Source organism: Gadus morhua, chromosome 15 (assembly GCF_902167405.1).
Source record: "Gadus morhua chromosome 15, gadMor3.0, whole genome shotgun sequence".
Lineage (NCBI taxonomy): Eukaryota > Metazoa > Chordata > Actinopteri > Gadiformes > Gadidae > Gadus > Gadus morhua.
In genome coordinates this window covers 7,077,331-7,100,884 of record NC_044062.1, presented here as the reverse complement: position 1 = coordinate 7,100,884, position 23,554 = coordinate 7,077,331, and the positions used below count along the sequence as shown (strand labels likewise).

The 23,554-nt window shown below is 47.0% G+C and overlaps 2 protein-coding genes across 3 annotated transcripts; both read right to left on the bottom strand.

The window, feature by feature from the left end:
- Positions 1-597: 597 nt before the first annotated feature.
- Positions 598-15,017, bottom strand: disc1 (DISC1 scaffold protein). Of its 2 annotated transcripts, none has more exons than XM_030379582.1 (8): positions 10,058-10,215; positions 8,851-9,839; positions 8,162-8,231; positions 6,868-7,024; positions 6,096-6,186; positions 5,299-5,570; positions 1,537-1,591; positions 598-983 (listed from the first exon to the last, which is right to left on the bottom strand). In XM_030379582.1, exons 2-8 carry the CDS (start codon positions 9,769-9,771, stop codon positions 915-917), a joined length of 1,635 nt encoding a protein of 544 aa, XP_030235442.1. In that variant the 5' UTR covers positions 9,772-9,839; positions 10,058-10,215; the 3' UTR covers positions 598-914. The 2 variants fall into 2 exon arrangements, with proteins under 2 accessions (XP_030235442.1, XP_030235440.1); XM_030379580.1 differs by lacking the exon at positions 10,058-10,215 and adding an exon at positions 14,151-15,017 and having other exon boundaries at positions 602-983.
- An 829-nt stretch (positions 15,018-15,846) lies between these two features.
- tsnax (translin-associated factor X) lies at positions 15,847-22,688 on the bottom strand. Its single transcript, XM_030378235.1, is given in 7 exon segments — positions 15,847-16,354; positions 16,357-16,665; positions 17,611-17,732; positions 21,243-21,373; positions 21,840-21,954; positions 22,050-22,139; positions 22,365-22,688. Coding segments are annotated over 7 exon segments (867 nt in total). The 5' UTR covers positions 22,381-22,688; the 3' UTR covers positions 15,847-16,270.
- Between the last annotated feature and the right edge of the window lie 866 nt (positions 22,689-23,554).

Sequence of the window (23,554 nt, the reverse complement as noted above, 5' to 3'; positions counted from 1 at the left end):
CTCTTGCTAACTACCCGTGGCGGGGGTCCGTGTCCGGGGCTGAGTCCCACCCTCCTGCCAGGAGAGAGGAGCTCCTGAGACGCAGAGGGACGGGGTAGGGCGTGGGGGAGGCCTTCAAGCTCACAGGAGAATACGAGCCGGTATGTGCATATGTTGACTCATGTATAATATACAGGCCGTGGGGATTACAACCGAGGTTTATTTAACTACACATATCTCCGCTGGTGGATCTGCACGCACACATGCACGCATATACACACATACCAACGCACACATGCATGCACACACATACACACACACACACACGACGCATGCACACATACTCACACACCGATGCACGCATGCAAGCGCACACACACACACCGATGCACGCATGCAAGCACAAACACACACAAACATACCGACTCACGCACACACACATAACAACGCAAGCAAGCACGTACACACACATTCATACTGACGAACACAAACAAACACACACACACACATACACACACGCACACGCACACACACACCCGCACTCACGAGCACACACACACACACACACACACCCGCACTCACGAGCACACACACACACACACACACACATGCATGTACACACACCATCAAGATGCAGGACCATTCCTTAAAGTCTTCTTCACAAAGTTGACACTGCTTCCGGCTCCCTAATTAAAACGTGGTTTTAGGCACACATGACTTCAGAGGAACCATCATTTGGGTTGGAATTACATAACCCGATACCTTGGAAGATTAACATTTCTATTTTTAATTAAAGAGCCAATTAGTTTGTCGTCAGTGGAGCTGGTGGGAGAGCTTACCCGTGTCACCCGCGCAGCCCGACTTTCTACAAAGGTCATTTGACGCTTTGATGAGGAAACGGTGACACCCGTGTTATAACTGCTTTCAGATCCCATCTATTCTCCTCCTACGTCTCTAGGAAACCTTGCAGAGATGTTCTTTTGAAAGTATAAGTGACGATGGGCCTGTTTTAAAATGTAAACAACAGGTTGGTCTCTTCAGAAATGTTTGAATTCAGGTTCACGCTAATCAAGACAGTAGTCCAAAAACTGAACAGGATGAAAAGCACAAAAGAGTGTGCTCAGCTGTTTCTGACCGCATCAGAAAGAGCTGAATAGCATGGTTGCTATTGTTATAAATAGGTGCTACTGTGGCCCATTTCCATGGCAGAGCTGGAGCCCCAAGCAATACCCCAATGGCTGATTCTGCACTCCTGACAACACTGGGCTGGCTGTAATCTGGAGCAGTACAGGCTGCCGCTAGCTTAAATAGCATTCAGACCCTTTGACCGTCGCCATTAGTTATCTCCCTGTCTAGCCGAAATACTCAGGAACTGAAAATGAACGATATCACGATGTGACCATTATGAATACACGATACAAAGCAACCTGCCCCATTATCCCCCAGTGAGGCGCGACCTTGATGCCTGCTTATCTATTTGCAACGTTATCATAAGGTTGCCGTCGTAGCACGATAAAGGGGCGTGCTAGGTCAGCAGAGAATAGCAACACGTCTTACTTTAGCGGTAGCCTCTTTGATTGACAGATTCAGAGCCTTCTCCTGTTCTTGGAGTCTGAAAGAGAAAGAGAAACAATAGAGCATGTCGTTGAGATCAAGTCATCCAGGTTAATAGACAACACATGCAATAAAATGTACATGAATATATAAATGTAAATGTACTCCATTTATACGGCGCTTTCCTAACCGGTGGCCATCTCAAAGCACTTTACAATATTGCTTAACATTCACGCATTTATGAAAACATTCACACACCGACGGTGGTGTCAACCACGCAAGGCAACAGCCAGCTCGTCGGGAGCAGTGCCTTGCTCAGGGATACTTCGACGCTCTGGGGATCGAACTAGCAATCTCTCCGTTACCAGTCAACCCGCTCTACCCTCTGAGCCACATGCCGCCCCCTATATATAGCATTCAGCCCAAAATAAACCGATGAATCCTCAAGTTGTTCTACCGTGAAGGACGACAAAACGCGTCACTTTGCTGATCACCGCTTCTACATCAACGTGACGATTTTTGTTTAACTTACTTCCAACTAATGGGAGCACAAACGACGACCAGCCCCCAACCTTCGCTAATTAACATCAAGAGCATTCTATTGATCCGCCCTTACCTTGCCAGGCAGGCAGCTGTGCCGAACCCCAAGAACTTAATTATGTGAACGTGTAAACAAGGTGCACCGTAAAAGGTCACATTATTTGTCTGCGGAGGAATAAATGCATTAGTTAATGTGAAAACCAAGCATGAAATCCCTCACCCCCTCTGCACCTCAGTCACCTTGAGGCCCGTCTAATGGCTTTTAATTGCAACTATCAGCGTGCCGGTGCGGCCGACGCTGTCTGAGACAATGGAACGCCCGCATTCAGACGGGTAGACACACGTCTGTCCTCGCACAACAGGGGACTGCCGTGGTATATCTTTTGTATCTTGTATCGCGGCATTGGTGGAAAATAAAATAATAATTACTCTTTCGATTTCTTGAGTGCTGCTCAAGGCTCCCTGAAGCGCTTTACACAGTGAGGTGGGGTGCGTGTGTGTGCGTGCGTGCGTGCGTGCGTGCGTGCGTTTGCGTGCGTGTGTGCGTGCGTGCGTGCGTGCGTGCGTGCGTGCGTGCGTGCGTGCGTGCGTGCGTGCGTGCGTGCGTGCGTGCGTGCGTGCGTGCGTGTGTATGTGTATGTGTTTGTGTATGCATGTGGGTGAGTGTGTTTTTGTGCGTGTGTGCATATTTGCATACGTCCGTGCATGCATCGTAGCATGTTCGTGCTTGTGTGCTTGTGTGTGTGTGGGTATATGTGTGCGCGCATATGTGTCTGCGTGAGTGTTTGTATGCATGCGTGTTGGGGGGAAAAGAGGGTTTTATCACATCACATCCACTCCTGTGTTTAGACTGAAGGACAGAATCTCAGACTTCTCTGTTCTTACGCCAACGACACAATCAGGGATTTACAGCTAAACAGCAGAGGAGGGCGTCAGTGGCTATCTGAGAGGGAGACGAGGAGGAGGAGGAGGAGGAATGTGATGAGGAGGGGAGGGGAGGGGGTGGGGGGGGGGAGGAGGGAGGGGGAGGGAGGACGACAGAACAATCACCAAAATCCTGACGAGCCAATATGACAGAGGCTCAACCAAGCCAATCTCGGGCTGCAATTTAAAAATCAGAATGGCCCGTCGGTGGCTCTGCTCTCCGGGGGTGAGGCCGCGTCAGATATCAAATTATACCACAGATGGGGGGTCACGGCCGCTGGAAGAGGCGATAAGTGCAATCTACATGTCTGCTAACCGCCGGCGCCCGGCGTGGCGGCGGGCGGCCGCGCAGAAAGCCATTACCTCGCGACGATGTGATACAAAGTATTCATTTGCATTCGCAGGGGGGGGAGAAGAACCGTTTCAAATCCTAACCGGGTTCGAGGAGGTGAGAGAACAGGGGGAGGAGGAGGAGGAGGAGGAGGAGGAGGAGGAGGAGGAGGAGGAGGAGGAGGAGGAGGAGGAGGAGGGGTTGAGAGAGAGCAGGGGGAGGAGGAGGAGGAGGAGGAGGGGGTGAGAGAGAAAAGGGGGAGGAGGAGGTGAGAGAGAGCAGGGGGAGGGAGGAGGAGGAGGAGGAGGAGGGGGAGGAGGTGAGAGACAGCAAGGGGAGGAGGAGGAGGAAGAGGAGGAGGTGAAAGATAACAGAAGGAGGAGGGGGAGTAGGAAGAGGAGGCGGAGGTGAGAACAGTAGGAGGAGGAAGAGGAGGGGAGAGAGGGAGGAGGAGGAGGGGAGAGAGGGAGGAGGAGGAGGGGAGGAGGGAAATCAAATCCTAACCGGGTTCGAGGAGGTGAGAGAACAGGGGGAGGAGGAGGAGGAGGAGGAGGAGGAGGGGGTGAGAGAGAAAAGGGGGAGGAGGAGGTTAGGGAGAGCAGGGGGAGGAGGAAGAGGAGGAAGAGGAGGTGAGAGAGAGCAGGGGGAGGGAGGAAGAGGAGGAGGAGGTGAGAGACAGCAGGAGGAGGAGGAGGAGGAAGAGGAGGCGGAGGTGAGAACAGTAGGAGGAGGAGGAAGGGAGAGAGGGAAGAGGAGGAGGAGGAGGAGGGAAATGAGGGATAACAAGATCATCAAGGGAGAAGGAATTAAAAAGGGGTAAGACGTATCTCTCGCCCTGCTGAAACACTCACACACAGAGTTTATAAAACACCCACGCACAAACACACACACACTGTATGCATATGGTTTTTGTGTGTCTGCACTGTATGTTTGTGTCTGTGTGCGTGTGCGCATGCGTGCGTGTGTGTGTGATCATCAACTCATTTCCCGGTGTTACTCAGTGCCACTCTGTGTAAATTGCTTTTGGGAGATATTTTATAGAACTGGGGAGCACAATCTAATATTACAGCTCTTATGTCACATATAAATCCATAGAGTTTTGCAGGTGCCATTCTTATTGTGGATTTACTTCTAAAAGGTATATCCGTATATTTCACACGGAAAGGGTTGGATGTCCTACTGACAAATGAGAGAATCCCTTCTTAAGATATGCGCAATAACCTAATCCAATGCCGGCTATCTAAATTACAAAAGAGATAAAACTAAATACATTTCCTCAAGCCTTTGTGCCGGATTCGCAGCACTGGAGCAGCCACCATGTGGCCGCCGGCAGTACTGCAACCAAAACAAATTATTTATAAAGGGATGGCTCTATATTTAGACGTTGTCATTTAACAGACACTTTTATCCAAAGTGACTGCTGAAAGACTTCTGACTGTTAGGCTGAGTGAACAATCAAGCACACAAAGAACACTGATACAGCATCCATCATTGTAACAACTAACAGCAATGTTTAGTCAGTTCACATCCTGTCAACAATTTAGATCAAGATAATTTACATTGATAATCCATAATTATAATAACACATCTGCATGGGCATTCATGTTTTTCCGACTTGGCAGCTCGAAACGCACGTCGGTCGGAGATGACGCGTTAACCACTCCGACTTTCAGCCTCCGACCATAAACAGCATGACACCGTAGTGTTTGTGATGTTCTTTGCCTGTGTAGTAAATTAACGATTTCTATTAGCTATTCATTTCCGATGCGGAAATTCCTCCGATACTGCCTTAAAGGCAGTATCGGAGTAATTTCCGTTACTGGTATCGATACTAGCATCGATACCAATATCGATACTAGTATCGATATTGGTATCGATACCAGTATCGATACCAATATCGATACTAGCGTCGATACCGGTATCGATACCGGTAACGATATCGGAACAACTCCATGGTTCCTCCGGCTCACCTGAGGACGGGGGGCGACGGCGTGAGGGCGATGTGCGCCCGGCACTCGGAGGTCACCAGGTCGTTCAGGGCGCGGCTCATGTCCCCCAGCTGGGCGGCGCTGAGGCCCCTCAGCACGGAGCCCCCCAGCTCCTCGCCGTCCCCCCCGCCCTCCTCCTCTTCTTCCTCCTCCTCCTCCTCTTCCTCTTCCTCCCGCCGCTGCAGCCGCTCCTCCAGCCGGCCACGCCGCTCCTCCAGCCCCGCCAGCCTCCGCTGCAGCTCCTCCATCTCCTCCTGCATCGGACCACCCCCCCGGCACCCCCCGCACAACCCGCCAAGCCCCCAGGGTCAGAGCACTGGAGGCTAACCAGCACGTGTGTAGGATGCATGTGAATATATACGTAGCTATTTAAAGATAGTAAAACCCATAATTAGCCTATTATATATATTGAAGCCTTTAATAAAGTGACCGCTACCTGAGATACTGAGTGAACAGACTACTGTAGAACCCAGAGTAAACTGGACAATTCCTTTTACAGAATAGAATGCAGTACAACCCAAAATAAGAGCAGAAGCTTAGATACTAAATAACATACAGTAGAAGCCATAATGAACTGACCCCTACTGGAGATACTAAATAAAACACAGTAGAACCAATAATGAACTGACCCCTACTGGAGATACTAAATAAAATACAGTAAAACCCAAAATAAAGTGACCAGTACCAGAGATACTAAATAAAATACTGTTGAACCCATAATAAACTGAGCAGTACCTAAAGTGCAATGAAAGGAAAGCTACAAAGAGGAGGTGCTTTACCTCCACCTGGTGCTTCTCCTGTACCAGAAGGTCTCTTGGGTTCAGCAGCTGAGGGGATGACCTTTCAACTGCATCAGGCTCAGGGGACTCCCTGGGAGTCACACATGCACACACACAATGCACACACACAAACGTGTCGAACACTCACACACACACGCGCACACACACACACACACACACACACACACACACACACACCACACACACACACACACCACACACACACACACACACACACAACACACACTCTGTGTTTGATCATTCCCAAATACCACTGTGACCTTTTTCTTGCATCTACATAGCAATTTCATGCGCATATTTTATTACATGTGTGGACACTAGACAGGGGTTCACTGGTGAGGAAGAGGCCTGTTCTGAGGCTGCAGTACAACAGGCCACTGCTCTAGCCCTGCTGAGTTCCTTCCTGTTACAAGCTATTTGCTTACATCTCCACCTCATTGTTCTCTGCTCTGCCGAGCACAGTGTGATGGAAGCCAAGGGTCATTCATTAACTTATTTACCTCCATAACAGGCCGTATAAATGAATGTCATTATACCGAGCAAGTGTAAAGAAAATCAACTGAAACTCTGTAATTGATCGTGATGAACTGTTTGTCATTTAACGTCAAAGAATAAGGTGCTTCTTGCTTGATGCTTGATACTTAGAAGCACACATCATTTACAATCCCATTTGCTCAGTTAATAATCCTCAATAGGCAAACATTGGCCACAAAACAAAAGTGCTTTCCCTAGGAGTGAATTATCGACCCACCTGCGTTGGCACTCCAGCGTCCTCTGGAGGGCGCTGTTGACCGCCTGTGTGAGCCGCTGGAGGAAAGACGCGATGCCGGGCTGTCTGGACGGCAGACCCAGCTTCAGGGCACTGCGCTCCAGACACAACTCTCCCAGCTTCTTGCCAAATCGCTCGGCTTCAAAAACACCAGCAACACCGGAAATAATGAATGACTAAAATGTAACCAAAAACGTTCGACCACTTAGCACACAAAAGAACATGTGATATCGAATATACTGTAAAGTTGTAGTAGTGTGTTGATACAGACAGGCACACAACTAACACACGCAGAGATTGATTTTCCTAATTGCTATAAATTCAATATTAACCTTAAATAATATGAAAACTCAAGCAGTCCGTCTAGTCGGTTGCGCACTATGGTGAAGAAGAATCAATGTTTTTGATTGATAATATGAAAATGTATAAGTTGCTATTAATATAAGTGACTATTAATAAACAACTGTGTGCTAGGCAAGACCATACAACTATTTAAACTTTCACACGCCAAGGTATATTATCACTTAATGCAAATACTGTCGTTCAAGGTTTACATCAGATAGTTAAAAAGCAAACAGCAGCTGTCACTATTTTATTTTGTCGCAGGGTCTAGAAAATGGGTCAGCATCGAAGGCGTCTCCTTAAAATAATGAACATTTTCCAGTGAGAGTTAGCTAGGTTAAACCAGGGATATTCTGGGATGGATTCAGGCCACAGAGAGAGAGAGCGGGCAGATGAATGCCTTCTTATTTCCATCTTATTTCCCTTTCCATCTGCATCAGAGGCTAAGGAACTTTCTGAAGTCCAAACGGGATGTTTTACCTCTCATGAGGTCTTCTAACTCATCACTGATGATGAACACATGAGGTCAAACTCAACTCACACATGGTTAATCTCCTAAGAACCACCAAGGTCCAAGACTCCAATATCAAGTAATGAAGCTATGCTACGATGGGTGAAGTGTGAAGTGACCATTAGTTTCCCCCCCTGCTCCTACTAATTACCCTGGCCTGTTGAGTTACTCACGTGTCTGTGCTCAACATTACAAGATCCATATTTATTATATCAGCTAACGATAAATAATTAACAGCTACTTCATAGGGTCTAGTGTCCTTCATGAATTCCCTACCTGGTAATATGTCAAATGCAAATAGCTTGACTGATTAAAGTTTGAATTCTTCTGTGAATTCAAATCGAACAAACTGTTGACCAACACATGGTGCTCTTTAGCATAACTAAAATAAGAATGAATGACATTGCCTCCATGTCACTTTACCTGTGTCATAGTCATCATCCAAGATGGCTTTCTGCTGCAGTCGCTGTAGCTTCAACATCATGGACTCAATCTGAGGCAGACAGACAGCAGCGAACAGAAGGATTAGCTCACAGTCCAAAGGGGCCAAGGCTTCACAAACAGAGCACTAGCAGTGAAAGAGAGTGAGGGGACCACCTTTTCAGACAGCACTAGCAGTGAAAGAGAGTGAGGGGACCACCTTTTGTCAGTTTGAATGGAATCCAACTGGATTCAGTTCGCACAGAATACTAAAATGATGTCCGAAACTGATATTTGGCTTCAGGCTACACTGATCATCTGATGATTATACTCTGAACTGACATTATTACTTTTCTTTGAATGAACTTTGCTTCTCTTTCATTATTGATCGCAAAAGTATGACGTCGATTTTCAGTTCAAATAATGGGATGCTTATCTGGTCTTGCCAGAGGAATGGGAACATGACACATAAAAGGCAAATACTGCTCTTTTTTGCTTCAAATGTATATATTTGTGTTTCTTATTTTCTATAGTATTCACGTTTTATCGGTATAAGATGGTAATTGCTTCACAAAATATTATTAAAAACGATAGGAGCATTACAATGATCTTATTATATATAAATATATCATATATATTTCTTTCTTATTACACATTTCCACAAGTAACTCATTCTCATGAACCACGCGCACCTTGCTGTTGGCGCGGTTGTTCTGCAGGCATTCTCGCAGGACGCCCTCGTACTTCCTCACCAGGGGGTCCCAGCCCTGGTCGGAGAAGGAGGAGGAGGCGGGCGTGGCCGACTCGTAGCCGGAGGTGACGGAGGAGGCAGTGTCCGAGTCCACAGACAGGGAGGAAGGGAACTCCTCCGTACCCAGGGAGAAGGACTCACCGTCGGGCAGCTCGGACCCCCCGCTGACCCCCCACTGACCTCCCTGCCAGAGCCCCTCCCCTCTCTGAGAATGGACCCCTGGCGCTGGTAGCGGGATGCACAGCTTCGGCAGGGGTCGTCCGCTGGCGGTCAGCATCGGGGTCTTGGTTGGAGCGGTTGTCAGCGCGGCGAAAACCGGACTAGAGGTCGACTGTTGCAGAGGCACTGATGGGTTCCGGGCCGGTCGGGGGACAGGAAGTGATGTCACGCCGGTGATGTCGTTCTCTTGGGCTGGCGCTGAGCGACTGCTGTATGAAACTAAAGCTGGAGTTGAACGAGCCTCCCCCCGGAGTTCTGTCTGGTCTCGGCAGTACCGTACCTGCCCGGCGTCCCTGATTGGCCGCTCCCCACCCTGATGGTAGACGGCCCCTTCACCGGAGCCCCGCCCAACGGGTTTCTGGCGTGTGCGGGGGGGGGTGGGGTGGACCTGGGAACCAGCCACGACATCTGGCTGTCTACATGAGGCTGGCGGTCCCGGGTTGAAGAGGGGCTCTTGAGGGGTGAGTACCGGACTCTTACAAGGTGTGTTGGGCGTGTCGATGATGCTGCTCCGATCCTTCCTCGCAGGACCGCCCGGACCTCCGTTAAGAGTCTGAGCGCTCCGGCCCTCCGCCTCCTCCTCCTCCTCTTCATCCTCGTCCCCGTTCGTGGTGCTCTGTGGTCTGGGTGGGTCGATTCGCATGTACCCTGGCCTCCGCTGGGGCCTCTTGCGACAGGACTCACCGGCGGACTCCGAGGCCTTGCCACCTCCTGACCGTGGGGAGATTAGATGTGGTTAGATGGAAAGCTGTCCAGAAGACGATATAGAGCAAGCTGACACACATAACTAAATAGTTTTCTGTTAAATTGCTCTGCTTGAGATTGGAACACGATCATCAGCAAAGAGAATATAAATAATATTGTAACATGAAGGTGGGAGGTCTTGAGAGGAACCAAGGTTCCCATCTCTTTCTTTATTCCTGCCGTACCTAAAAATCTGGGCTTAATCCTCAAGGACCAACAATAGCAGACGTTATTATCGCATAACAAATCTCACGCCGTCCGACTTCAACCGGAGCCCAGACTCAGCCATGTTCCCATGAAGCTAACATTGCTGTAGAAAATTAGCTTTTAAGCCAGTGATGACATTTCCCAGCGGTTATGGATCCAGCTGCTGGGAAATACCGAACCGACCTCATCATCACGCGCGCGTTAGACACGCCCTTCCACGGAGGAATGACGCAAGCTTGTGTTTTTACTCCCTCGGGATAAGTCAGCTTGCTAAATCACCATTTTCACTATGTGATGATTCACACAGACAGCTTAAAGCAACACAAAGCATGCAATGTGTAAATGCCTTAAAATAAAACGACAAAAGATTACATGTGAATGATGGTTTACGTTGGTGTACATTGGTTTAAAAGAGCACAGTTATTTTTGGAGGAGCATTGTGAATAAGAGCTTTATGGGTCAATGGCCCAGCACCTGCTCTACAGCCCAGCCTGAATGCTGATAGGACGGGCTTAACAAGTGTGGTGGCGTTGGGGAAGAGGAAGGGGACGGAAATGTAATGAACAGCCCTTTTGTGTACAGCTGTGCTTGTCTTTTCTTTTCGCTCTCTGTCTCGATTTTCTCTCCTCTCAGCCATGAACATGTGCGCGCGCAGCCGCGCACACACACTGGAAGACACACACACACACACACACACACAAACACACACACTCTGACAGACACACACACACACATACACACACACACTGGCAGAAACACACAGACACGCACACACACACACACACACACACACACTGGCAGGCACACACACACACAAACACACACACACACACACAGCCAAATAGACATTGAGACCATGAGCACAGCCAGGCCAAAAGACACACACAGAGATTTGTATCGAATCACAGTGGGGGCATTCAGTGTTTCTCTCACTATTAAACTCAACTACCACACTGTTTGAGCTGCTGAACTAAGAAGAGTCTCAACTGGGAAACCAAAAGGAAGCGTTCTTATCAAGGAAATAAAACCCAAGTCCTGTTGTCCTATATACTACAAAAATGTACTCAAACGACAACAGCGTCAACAACATTGAGAAAACAACATCGTCTCAGATCGACCGCCCTACACATTCCAAATTAAATGATTTTGGCATGAGAGCTACGACACCCCGACCACAGATATCTTCTGCTGCTGCAGTATATCAAGACTGAGGACTGAAAACGCTGGATGAATTATGACCTCTACAGAACGGGCTGCCACGGACCGCGGCTCAGCCCCTCGTGACCCCTAATGATGTCAGTCCAAAGCCATGTCTAGGGAGCGAAGCGTAGCCGCGACAAAAGGACACCACTTAGAGAGTCGGCAGACCAGCGAGACAAAGAGGGACTTCTGTGTGTGTGTGTGTGTGTGTGTGTGTGTGTGTGTGTGGTGTGTGTGTGTGTGTGTGTGTGTGTGTGTGTGTGTGTGTGTGTGTGTGTGTGTGTGTGTGTGTGTGTGTGTGCGTCTGAAGGATATTTTCCTTAGTATGCATCTTCTTTCGGTTTGATTTACATTTTGTTTTTACTTTTAGTTTTCATTTCACGTTTGCTAGGGTAGTTTAGTTTGATTAATTTCAGTTTAGTTTGTAACAGTTTTAGCGATAGCATCAGTCATTTTTTAAGACAAGGTATTACCTTAGAACACATGAACAACCATTCACAAAGACAAATTAACCATGATGAAAACTAAAGACCTTTTTGCTGTTATTTTAGCCTAATTTAGTTGGTTTTGTAAACACATACAACCATTTTAGTTACTCATTGCTTTTTAAGCAAAGCAAAGTAAATATCACGCCTGTTTAAATTTATTTTCGGTTTTTTTCAAAAACAATAATAACCTTCCACTGTATGTGCATGTGCGTGCATGAGTACATTGGTGCGTTTGAGTGTGTTTTTGTTTAGCATTGTGTGCTAGGATAAGGAAAGGGAGTGTCCATTGATCCAGGCCTTAGCAGGATCCCACTGTACACAAGGGCCCCCCCACCGCCCCCTGTGTCGGGTTACCTTCAGGACCATTAGTGGGTAGACTTCCAGATGGGGGGGGGGAGGGGGGGGGCAGTGTTTCCCTAACCCACCTGGGAAACACAACACTTTCCCTGGGCACTTGATACAACCCTGGCCCAGCCACCAGCTGGTGGTGAAGCACTGAGGCCCCTCAAGGGACTGGGGAGAAGGGTAGAAAGATCAGGGGATGGGAGGGCGACTCTACAGCCACACACTATTCATAGATTACCCCTCCTCGTTAGGTTATTTTATTCCATAAGAGGTGGAAGGAAATGCTTCACGGCCCATTGTGAAGCGTGTCGAGGGGTGTGTGTGTGGGGGGGGGGGGGGTCAGACGCATCATAGCTGTGGCATTCGCGGGCTTCCTGTCGTAAAAAATGTGGCAAATTCCATCCCATTGAAAGACACTTGCGTTTTTAAGGCGTTGAATTATCACCATGTTGATTGAAAACCTCCCCTCACTATAAAAGCAAGACCTCATGCTAGCGGTCGGTCTAACGACAGCGAGGCAGAGAGGCCCGCGCTGAGAGAGCTCTGGTTATTTACCTTGGGAGATTAAAAGCCTCTTCAAGCCTCTCGTGTTAAACACGGCCTCCCATTGGTGGATGGAGAACCTTCGGCCAAACAGCGGAGGAATGCGCTGGATCTCATAAAAACAAACGTTTGAGGAGCAAGCTGCTGAGTTCTGCCGGTGTCAGCCCTTATGAAGAGCTCTGGGAGGCCTGCTCGGTCACCTTGTTATGCATGATGACTACAGCACTGCGTTTAGGGAAGTGAAAGACAAATTCCAAAAAAGGGATCATTCTCTTCATTAAATGACCCGATATGAAAGCCTGTCTACTTGATGACGTACGTCCTTGTTAGGGTGTGTATGACTAGGTCAAATGTTAATATCAAGATGTATGTGTCTTAAATATGAAAGAAGACATTTCCGCTCCACAGACATCAGTGAACTTTATTTCTAAAGAGAGATGCACCCTAGTAAGCCATGATGAAGGCTGATGGTTTAGCAACCCTCACCCTAGCACACTTCCTGTCCAGTCACATGGGACACATTAAGTGGAAATAACAATTGTGAAAAGCTGCAGTTTTACCAGCAAGAGCATTGCTCACTAAATGACTAGAGTATATGATGAACAAAGAAGACAGACAAACATATAGATAGACAGACTGATAGAAAGACAGACAGACAGACAGACAGACAGACAGACAGACAGACAGACAGACAGACAGACAGACAGACAGACAGACAGACAGACAGACAGACAGACAGACAGACAGACAGATAGATAGATAGATAGCAAGACTGACAATGGATAGATGGACATACAGACATACAGATGTAAAGAAAGACAGACAAACATATAGATAGATGGATAGATGGATAGATGGATAGATAGATAGATAGATAGATAGATAGATAGATAGATAGATAGATAGATAGATAGATAGATAGATATAGGAAGATGGACAGATGGATACATAGACAGGCAGACAGATGGATAGATGGACAGACAGAGACACATATGTAAAAAGACAGACAGACACACAGATGTAAAGAAAGACAGACAGACACACAGATGTAAAGATAGAAGGGCAGACAGTGAGTGAATACGTGAGTGAGTGAGTGAGTGAGTGAGTGAGTGAGTGAGTGAGTGAGTGAGTGAGGGAGTGAGGGAGTGAGGGAGGGAGTGAGGGAGTGAGGGAGAGAGAGAGATAATATGCTGTTATCATCTTATGATAACTTAATGCTTTAGGGTCCTTGTTTAGGATCAGTCAGGCTCCCACGCTAGTCATTATGCTGACTTTTCTCCTCGCCTTGTGTATTTTTCTCAACCACACAACATCTTGGCTGCGCAAACATCACCTTCCTCCCCTCGGCCAAGACCCCTCCACTGCCCCAGACAGCGGATTGGATCCCCGTGAAGTTGCGCGAAGAAGTCACCATTCAGATGTCATCCATTCTATAACCGTTTGGACACGTTGTGAGTCGAGTCCCCTGTATAATAATAAAGGATGCATGGATTACCTTCTATGGCTTCGTAATGGTGAAGCAACGAGCGGCCGGGGTCCATGCTCCCATTCCCGTTACATTGCAGCCCCAGAAGTCCTGCAAACATGTTGGATGTTCACGGATGTCCAGCCAGCAGCCGGCGGCCTGCAGAGACAAAACTCGGGCGCAGAAAGAACTACCTTCAGCAACAGATCACTTCTGGAACAAATAATCCATAATCGTGCCGGGCGATGCCGTAGTAGGGGGGCTACACTGATCTCATTTCCGTTGTGGGAAAGTCGACTTTCTCTTCCTCCAATCTACGATTCTGCTGTGTGATCAAACTCCCACACTGTTAAAAACATGAAGCCTGCTTGTCGCCTTATAGTCCTCCTTGATCTTGATCTCACTCCAGGCATCCACATGCCTGGAGTGACTTTTCCTCTAGTGAAGCAAGCAAGGAAAGAAACGATCCCGGGTAAACAGATGGGAGACCCACGGCGTTGACACGTCTCTCCCAGGAAAAACTTCCACGGTCCACTTCAGCCAGAAAGCAGCCAGTAGCCGGCCAGGGGCTCCACCGGACCGGTCAGACGCGCAGAGAGGAGCCGCCGGTGGGGTGGATGGTGCGGGTGATCCTACGCCCCTCGGGAGTGGCAGTAACACGGGAGCAGGGCCCTGATCCTCGCTGCACGGCGCTCCGTTATGTATCGTGGTGTTGGACCAGCGAGGACTTCCTACGTGTGATGGAATTTGACTCCCGACTCCTGCAGACCGCCTTCTGGTGGCCAAGAGTCAACCGTCCAATGAGCCGCCGCCTGGGGCTGCACTGACAATTTGATTGTGTGCAGTGCTTTTTTCTGGATAATGGCAATGGAAAATCTTCTGACAGCAAGCAAAATGGTACAGCTTCCCATGCCGTCCGCCAAAACCCTGTTTGCCCTGACAAAATATGGGCTATAAGATAAGCGCACTCATAGACGAGGTTATATGACTGGACTGGAGGATGAGCCAGTTGAGTAGAACTTATGAGTTTGTTGGCTAAAAAATAATCCTGTTTAGGAAATTAAATTGACCGCCCATGTGCCGGATCGTTTGTGTTTTTTTTAAATCACATTAAATGATCAATGCAGATTTTAGGTAGATAACTTTTGTTTTCAAACTGGGGATTTTGTTTGAAAAAAAATTATCTCCGCCCCAGGCAATGGAAAAATCGCCCAAGATTGCACTATGCTTATTGACCACAACGTGGCGCCCTAATACCATATACACAACACTAGTCTGAAACATATCTATGATAATGTTTATACAGAGATTTCTTATTGTGTTTACCATCAACCGAGCTAATCTCAATCTCTGTGGCTACATGTGACATTTATTCCAGAACTGTATTGTACCTGGATACAACATCCAGATATAATTAGCTGCTGTTACAACTATACATTTGACTTCAACAGGCTTCCATTCTTCATCCTGGGGTGAAGATTATTTATCAAGGGAAGAGGTGTGTGTGTGTGTGTGTGTGTGTGTGTGTGTGTGTGTGTGTGTGTGTGTGTGTGTGTGTGTGTGTGTGCCTGCCATGGTTCCTGCTAGCGAAACGGTGCTTCCACAGCTATTATGTATGCAGTGAGAGTCCAACGCTGGCTCTACTGGTTCTGCTGGTTCTATCTTAGTGGTCTAGCACGTGAGTGTGCAATCACCAGGGTAGGAGTCACTAAAAGAACACACCGTGTTGAAGCCCTGCCCGTAAGTTTATTCACAACTTTGAAATTTCAATGCAAAAAAAACAACAACATTGCTGTGACCAAACTTCGTTCTTCCAATTCAACACGTCGGGCCTCACATGAAACAACGAACCTCAATGAAAAGACAATCATAAAAAATAAAAAAAACATTTCAACACAACAATAGCGAAAACCGCATGGTAACAATCGCAAGAACACACCACGTAAACGCAGACCTTAAACATCGCACCGCATCACGCAGCGCCCTCCCCTCAGGGCAACGCCCCCTCTAGGCCACGCCCCGCTCACCCCTCTAGGCCGCCACCCGCCCCTCTAGGCCACGCCTCCTATAGGCCACACACTGCCTACCCCTCTAGGCCACGTACCACCCACCCCTCTCAGCCCCGCCCTCCTCTCTTGACCACACCCCCTCTAGGCCACGCCCTCGTCGGCGTCCATCATGGCGTCGCGGCTGGCGAACACGTCGGCCAGCATGTGCTTGGGGATCTCGGAGCCGCCGCTACGCGCAGCGCGTAGCAGGCGTCCTCCACCTTGGCCAGGCTCTGGCGCAGCGTGTGCAGCTTCTTGGACACCTCGTAGGGCCCCGAGTTGCCGATGTACGAGAAGCCGTCGTGCACCTGCCGCAGGAACTGGCTGAGCTGGAAGGGCGTGTCGATGTCGCCGTTGCCCACGCTGCCGATGCACATGCGCATCAGCTCGCCCGTCAGGTCGGCCACGCCCAGCAGGTAGTCCGACGGGATCACCTGGAAGGGGGGCGCGCTCACCGCGGTCACCGTCGGTGGGGGGGCGTCCTCCTCGGCTGGCTCCTGGGGGGGGAGACGCAGCGGACGGTGGGAGGAGTAAGTAGCTAGCAGGTAACAAGGGAATGACTAGCAAGTGGCTAGCAGGTAACTAGGCAATCACTACTAAGTGGCTAGCAGGTAACTAGGAGATAACTAGTAAGTAATTAACAGGTAACTAGGAAATATCTAGTAAGTAGCTAGCAGGTAACTAGGAGATAACTAGTAAGTAATTAACAGGTAACTAGGAAATAACTAGTAAGTAGCTAGCAGGTAACTAGGAAATAACTAGTAAGTAATTAAACAGGTAACTAGGCAATAACTAGTGAGTAGCTAGCAGGTAACTAGGCAATAACTAGTAAGTAGTTAACAGGTAACTAGGCAATAACTAGTAAGTAGCTAGCAGGTAACTAGGAAATAACAAGCTAGTAGCTAGCAGTGATCTAATAAATGGTAAATGGATTGCAGTTATATAGCGCTGACCTAACGAGTGGTCACTCAAGGCCCTTTACAATATTGCCCAACATTCACCCATTCATTCACACATCGTCAGGAGCAGTTAGGGGGAGGTGTCTTGCTCAGGGACACCTCGACTCTCTAGGAGGAGCCGGGAACCATACTAGCAATCTTCCGGTTACCAGCCAACCCGCTCTACCTCCTGAGCCATAGTCCACCCCATCTAGTAAGTACTCCAGGTCACTTTGGTTACAAAATGTATGTCAGATTAAATGACAGAGCAGTCGGTTTGAAAGTTCAGTCGGAAATTCTTATGGCTGGGTGGATCTGGATCAACATCGAGAAGTCACGCGGCCTACCTTACAGATTTAATGTATCCAACCAGTCCAAACATTCTTTCATTCACTCATTCATTCATTACATCACATCGCCCTTCAGGCCCATGTGCTACAGAACGAATCCCCAGACGGAAGGGTTAACGATTCACAGAGAATGAGAGAGCTTTTAAGAAATTACCTTGGCGTCTGTAGACTGTGCCTCAGTGAACACCAGCATGGCATTGATCTCCTCCAGGCTGATGAGGGTGCGGTGGCGGATGTAGTGCTGGAAAGAGACAGCCTCGACATACTCCTGGATTCCTGACACATACGATTAAAAGAAGAACCACACAGAACATCAACCATGGGAGCAGGCCTCCGAATCGGTTGTTAACCGTTCTGATCTGAATTGGAGAATGTTAGCCGATAAAATAACTGAAATCTCTGCTGAAACGATTAACTTATAAAATATCCTAGAGGCTGTCCTAGGAAATGAGATCATGAAGTCTGTAAAAAGCACCGGTAGTAGTTTTCTGATCTTCTCAATGTGCATTGTTTACCTTGTGGGGAATGCATTCGTGCTACCTGGGAATGGATATGAAAGGCAGAATTTAAGATTATCCATTTAGTTTTAATGGTTTCCAAAGATTCTAGAAAGTGTGTACTGTTCGCCCAATTTACAATATGGCTACTCTGTGAGAAAGGACTACACTAGTTTGTTATGAGGACAATTCACACTCAAGTTAAAAATATCTAAAAACCTGACGAAATAATTAGTAAGGAACCAAGTGATGAGTATGTTGACAACCCCCTACAAGCCATCATCGTTACAGTTTTCTTATTTTAAACCAACTCGGAGTTAAAAGGATAATGTCTTTACCGAGGGAGGTTACAGTAGGAGTATAAATATGCAACATCAGGTCACTACTGCGTCTGAAGCAAGGATGTTCACGTTGTGTGGCGGGCCAGCTGAGATGAATCCTCATTTGTTTTCAGGGCCGCTGTGCAAACAAACCAGTCGATAATCGCAGGACGGAAGACTTTGTGTCCAAAGTTTACTTTAAGCGCCGGCGACTGAACTTCAAAGCACCCTCTATCTCCCCGGGGCTCCCCTACACGAGATCTCAACACTTCATCCCCCCGCCCTCCTCTGACCCCACCCCCCCCCCCCCCCTAAAAGCCACGCTCACCCGGCACTCAGTTCCAGCTCCTACATCAGACCACTTTCAAATCTGCTTCAGAGAATCTGATCTGCAATGATCTGAGGTGGACAGCACCCCCAACCCCCACTCTCCCATTTACTTTCCTACACTTACTGCTGGAGGCTATTCCCGTTACGGACACCCTCGTCGACTCACCGACTAGCCACTGTCGGAGAAATAACTCTGGGGTGTTCAAAAACATTGAAGAGGAGACAGGACATCCTAGAGCATCTACTGGCAAGACTAATATGATAATACGAGGACAATGCAATTATTGAAATATGAGGAGGTCACGGTTGTCAACATACCCATAAGTTGGTTCCTTCACAGCTTTTTTCGTCACGTTTTGTCAGGTTCAATGCGAGTAGCCATATTGTAAGTTGGGCGAACACACCTTCTAGAATCTTTCGAAACCATTAAAACTACATGGATAATCTATAATTCTGCATTTCAGTCCCAGTCCCGGGTTACCAGAATGCATTCACCACCAGGTAAACAATGCATGTTAGAAGGATAAAACAACTTTCAAATCAATCATTACGCAAACACAAATTAATGTGCACCCTGCATGTGTAGCCTGGCACATACAGGTTTTGCAGGGAAATTCTACTCGGTTGCATCCATCATATTCCAAGAACTGCAGGCCGTTTGTTTGTATGGTGACTTGGAACCACCCACACAAGCTCCAAACCACGTAGCGAGTGTTTCAGCTACGCTGAAAAGCCCACGTTCGCCTGCCGTTATCAGCAAGGCAGCTCCTTTTAAAAGGGACGCCATGGTCCTTTATTGTGCCCCGTTTCAAAGTGCACAGCCATTTGAAGGGGATGCAGACTGCTTGTCCAGCCGTGATTATGACCGGCCGTTAGGAGAGATTGCCTCTGTATCGGGCCCCGCTCTTAATCTAATAAATGTGATAAGAAACACGGCCAAGTAAATAAAAATGAGGTCTCTAATTGGTGGGAACTGCCAGTGGTCACGTCGCCTGAGTATTCATAGCTGCAATCTATAAATGACTTCCCTAGCTTAGTAGATAATAGCCTGACTCCCTCTAATGTTTTGGTGTTTTCGGCCCACCCCGCCCCCAAGCGTCTTGGCCTGACCAGCCAAAACTTGATAAAGAGATTCATCTACTGAGGGTTACAATAAGCCCTCTCTCACTGAACCGAGACACATCGAACAATACTGGCTTTAGGTAGGTAGGTAGGTAGGTGTGAGGAATTAACACTGTATTAAATGTGACACATCCAGTGAATCGCAGCGGTCGTCGTGAGTTGAATGGATTTCCGTTCTGTGCAGATGCAGTTGTATGTTCCATTCATAAATTCTCTTTTCTGATTTCAATACAACAATAATAGAACTACCAGAAACCACCACGTCCTCACAGTTCATACGTGGCTGATAGTTCCCGGCTTCCTGGCTGGGGACAGCATGAAGTTTTTCATTAGCCAGGAGATTGTGATCTGATCTTATCTGGGGTATTGTGAATGGGATAGGACGTGACCAACACTAGCACTTTGCCATGTAATGACTTAGCAGAATGCTCTTGGATACAATGTGAATCTGACTTAAAAACCAAGAAAGTACATGCTGCGTTACACATAGTGTATCAGCTGGTACATTCGGCTCTATATTGTCCCATAGGGACTCGAACAAACTCTGATACCCATACTACCATACTATTTAGTATTATACTAAATTAGTACATTTAGTACTTTTTAGTATGGTAGTATGCATACTGCGGCAGCAATACATACTTTGTAAGGGTAGCTGTAGTACGTACTACAAGTAAATAGAAAAAGTATGCAAATCGGAACGCAGCCTCTGAGACATGCAGGATGGGTTACGCACGACTTGACGTCGAGGGGCGGGGCTTCCCGGTGAGCGTCACGGTGGGAGGAGCCATATGGGATGAGACATGGGATTTAACGTTGATGGAAGGAGAGTGGACCCAAGCACGGGTTCTGTGCTGTCTAACTCCGGTGGAAGCAACCAAAGTACTTCGACTTAACAGGTCTCCCGACTATCCGTCGCACAGGTGCCGTGACCAGGGTATTTGCTGTGAGTACTTGTACATTTGTAAATGACCTTAGGCTGCACAGAGGAATAATAAAGAATATACAACGTGAAGGATACCTGCACCCACATGAATTTAGGTATTGGCAGCCTATTCCTATAGTCGAGGGGGGGATGCCACTAGTTGCCGCTAATGCTGGTGGAACGAAAGAGGACCCAGGCTTGATTCCAAGCTTGCTCACCATCAGTGGAAGGTTACATGAACTTTATTCATCCCAAATGGGAATTAGAGTGACAGTACTGTATATATGTCTTCCCTTCAGCACTTTGAGGGGGGCACTCAGGGTGGTAATAACTGATGCTGGGAAACAATTGGACATTATTCAATAACATGCTTGGTTGATATATTAAATAAAAAAGGCCAAACGCAGTGGTCAGTAAGGGATATGAGGAAGTAAACAAAGATGATTGTTGTTTGACGAAATGTGCAATTGACCTGTATAAGACCGTTTTTAATAGTAACTTGCAAGGCTTTTTGAAGCATGAGCATCAACATTATTTAAAAAAGGCATCGAAAGATCTTGACAATGATGAAAAGGACAATGTTTCAACTCACCAGCGGTGAAGGCTCTGTGAAACTGGTATATGTCCTCCCCTTTAAGCTCTTCTGCTATTTGAGCAATCTTCCGCCTGACCAAGTCCAGCTTCACATCCGATTCCTTCAGAATGCTTTCCACATCTGTAACACTGCAGGACCAAGACAAGCCCACAGAACAATTTTGTAAAAAGGTTAGTTTTGAGGTGTGATGTATTTATGTGATATAATTATTAACATCAACATGCCAATTTATTCAAACTATTATTCTGGTTGAATGACAAAGCTCTATATGTCCCTCTGAGTCCTATCATAAATTCCCCTAACTTAATCTAAGAATGGGCGCTGTTACACAAAGTCTTGGGTTATACATTGAAGACATCAACAATAACAAAATTATGCTATTGTTTATGCTATTGTTGATATCTAAAATATGCACCCAAAGGTTTGGGTGCATATTTTAGTAGCAATAGCTTAAGTATGAGTAAAGACCGAGCACATGCATTGATAAGGTTGGTTCAAGTGAGCATGCTGAACAAACCGAATCAATCAACTATTGTATCACATAACCTCTTGAGACTGAACCCTCAACACAATACAAATAAGGTATGGAAATACCTGGTTACTCTGTGTAAGAGAAAGATCGTCCTCTTGCTTTCAATGGTGATATCTCGGCTGATCTTGACCAGACGCTCATGTTTGTCGTGTTTTGTGTCGAGCTCCTGTTGAAAAACTTTAGAGAAATGTTAAAAAATTAAAATGGTGTCTGATAATAGCCAACCGCCCATCACAATGTCCCATCATCAGTAGCACATGGGATACAGGTACCTTTGAAGGCAGCGATGACGGGTGAGGAGGACGCGTTGGCACTCGCATCACGTTCCTGCAGTCCGCCTGACTTCTTCAGACATCCCTGGGCTAAGTCAAAGACAATCATTGACAAATCCTGATTCATAGATACTAGAACATCACCCAATCTCGTCAATGGACTGAAATAATCATGGTTAACTAACGTTGTATGGCTTCATGTTAGTATGAGGCTCTGACTGGAGGGCAGCAGCACATGCTGCCAACAACACTTTCAAATCATACTACACGGTTGTTGTAAGTTAAGTCATACCTGTCTTCAAAGGCAGAACTTACCGTCTCCCTTACTCATATCTTATGAATTGGATGTTTTTCAATGTAATCTTTCTATAATGTCGAGAAGCTAGTATTTTTTTTACCAACCACAAGGAAAACTACTCAATGCTTCGGTGACCAGTGTTGCCAGATTGGGCCAGGTTTACCCCCAATCTGGGAATACTGTCCGTGACAATGTAAACAAGCCTGATTCGGGCTTGTTTACCATGGTCAACCGTGAATTTAAACATCAACAGAAAAATAAAGCAGGTTATTAATAGGGTTGGTAAAATAGATATAACAATGAGAAACGAACATAAGCGAAATGGTATCACCCATAGAAGGAAACGTTATCGATTACGACAGGCACCCACATGAGCCGTCTTTCATGGGTCTTTTGCACTTTTCACGTACGTCAGTAGTCTGGAGAAAGGGATCCTGGGATATGTAGTTTACACGGCCTCTCTTGTGGGCGAGCGGAACGCAGACACCGAAACAGTGCGTCTGTTGTGACCTTCGGCGTACAAGAGAAACTGGCACAAGAGAGACACTGCATAATGTCTTCTTCTCGTAACAACTGGAGATATACTGCCTAGTTGTTGTCTTTAATGTGAATTGTGCTGTAAACATGTGTGATGTGTAGGCCTACTGTATATGTAATATAGGTAGCCTATAAGTAAATAAGTATAAGGTATAGGCCTACATATATATGATGAACCGTGCTGATTTCATATAACAATGTTTGTTTATTACTTCAGCAAACCAAAAATCTGTGGGATTTAAGTGGCCAGACAACTATGTCACAACTATTTATTTAAAAACGTAGGCCTACAAGTTATGTGTACTATTCAGCTTTAATATATGTCCTGTATCGAAGGAAGAGCATTTATAAAACCAAAACTCAACCCACTTTAATTTTCTTATTTTTTCTTTCATAACTGCTAATAAAAGATCTGACTCCCGTTACAAACTACAGTGCGCTTCATGACAATAATCAACAAACTGCTTTAACGGTTTTGCCAGGGACTTGTGCCAAATGCGTACGTGGCACGCGTCTGGTGCCGGATTGGTGTTGGCGTAACGCCAGCCGCGCCTTGGCACCGCATCAGGCACATCTGCTTCATGCCCGTCAAACAAGGCACCTCACAGATGTTCTCGTAGGAATAAAGACAAATAATAATGGGTTATGGTAATGCATCTGGTATATATTA

What these genes read in the sequence shown, in the direction of transcription:
- disc1 (XM_030379580.1), bottom strand. Translation starts at nt 14,241, where the DNA reads ATGTTTGCAGGACTTCTGGGGCTGCAATGTAACGGGAATGGGAGCATG. An exon ending in ACGCTGGAGTGCCAACGCAG is followed by an intron (nt 6,187 to 6,867) that starts GTGGGTCGATAA and finishes TGTGACTCCCAG; the next exon opens with GGAGTCCCCTGAGCCTGATG. An exon ending in TCAAAGAGGCTACCGCTAAA is followed by an intron (nt 984 to 1,536) that starts GTAAGACGTGTT and finishes ATTTTAAAACAG; the next exon opens with GCCCATCGTCACTTATACTT.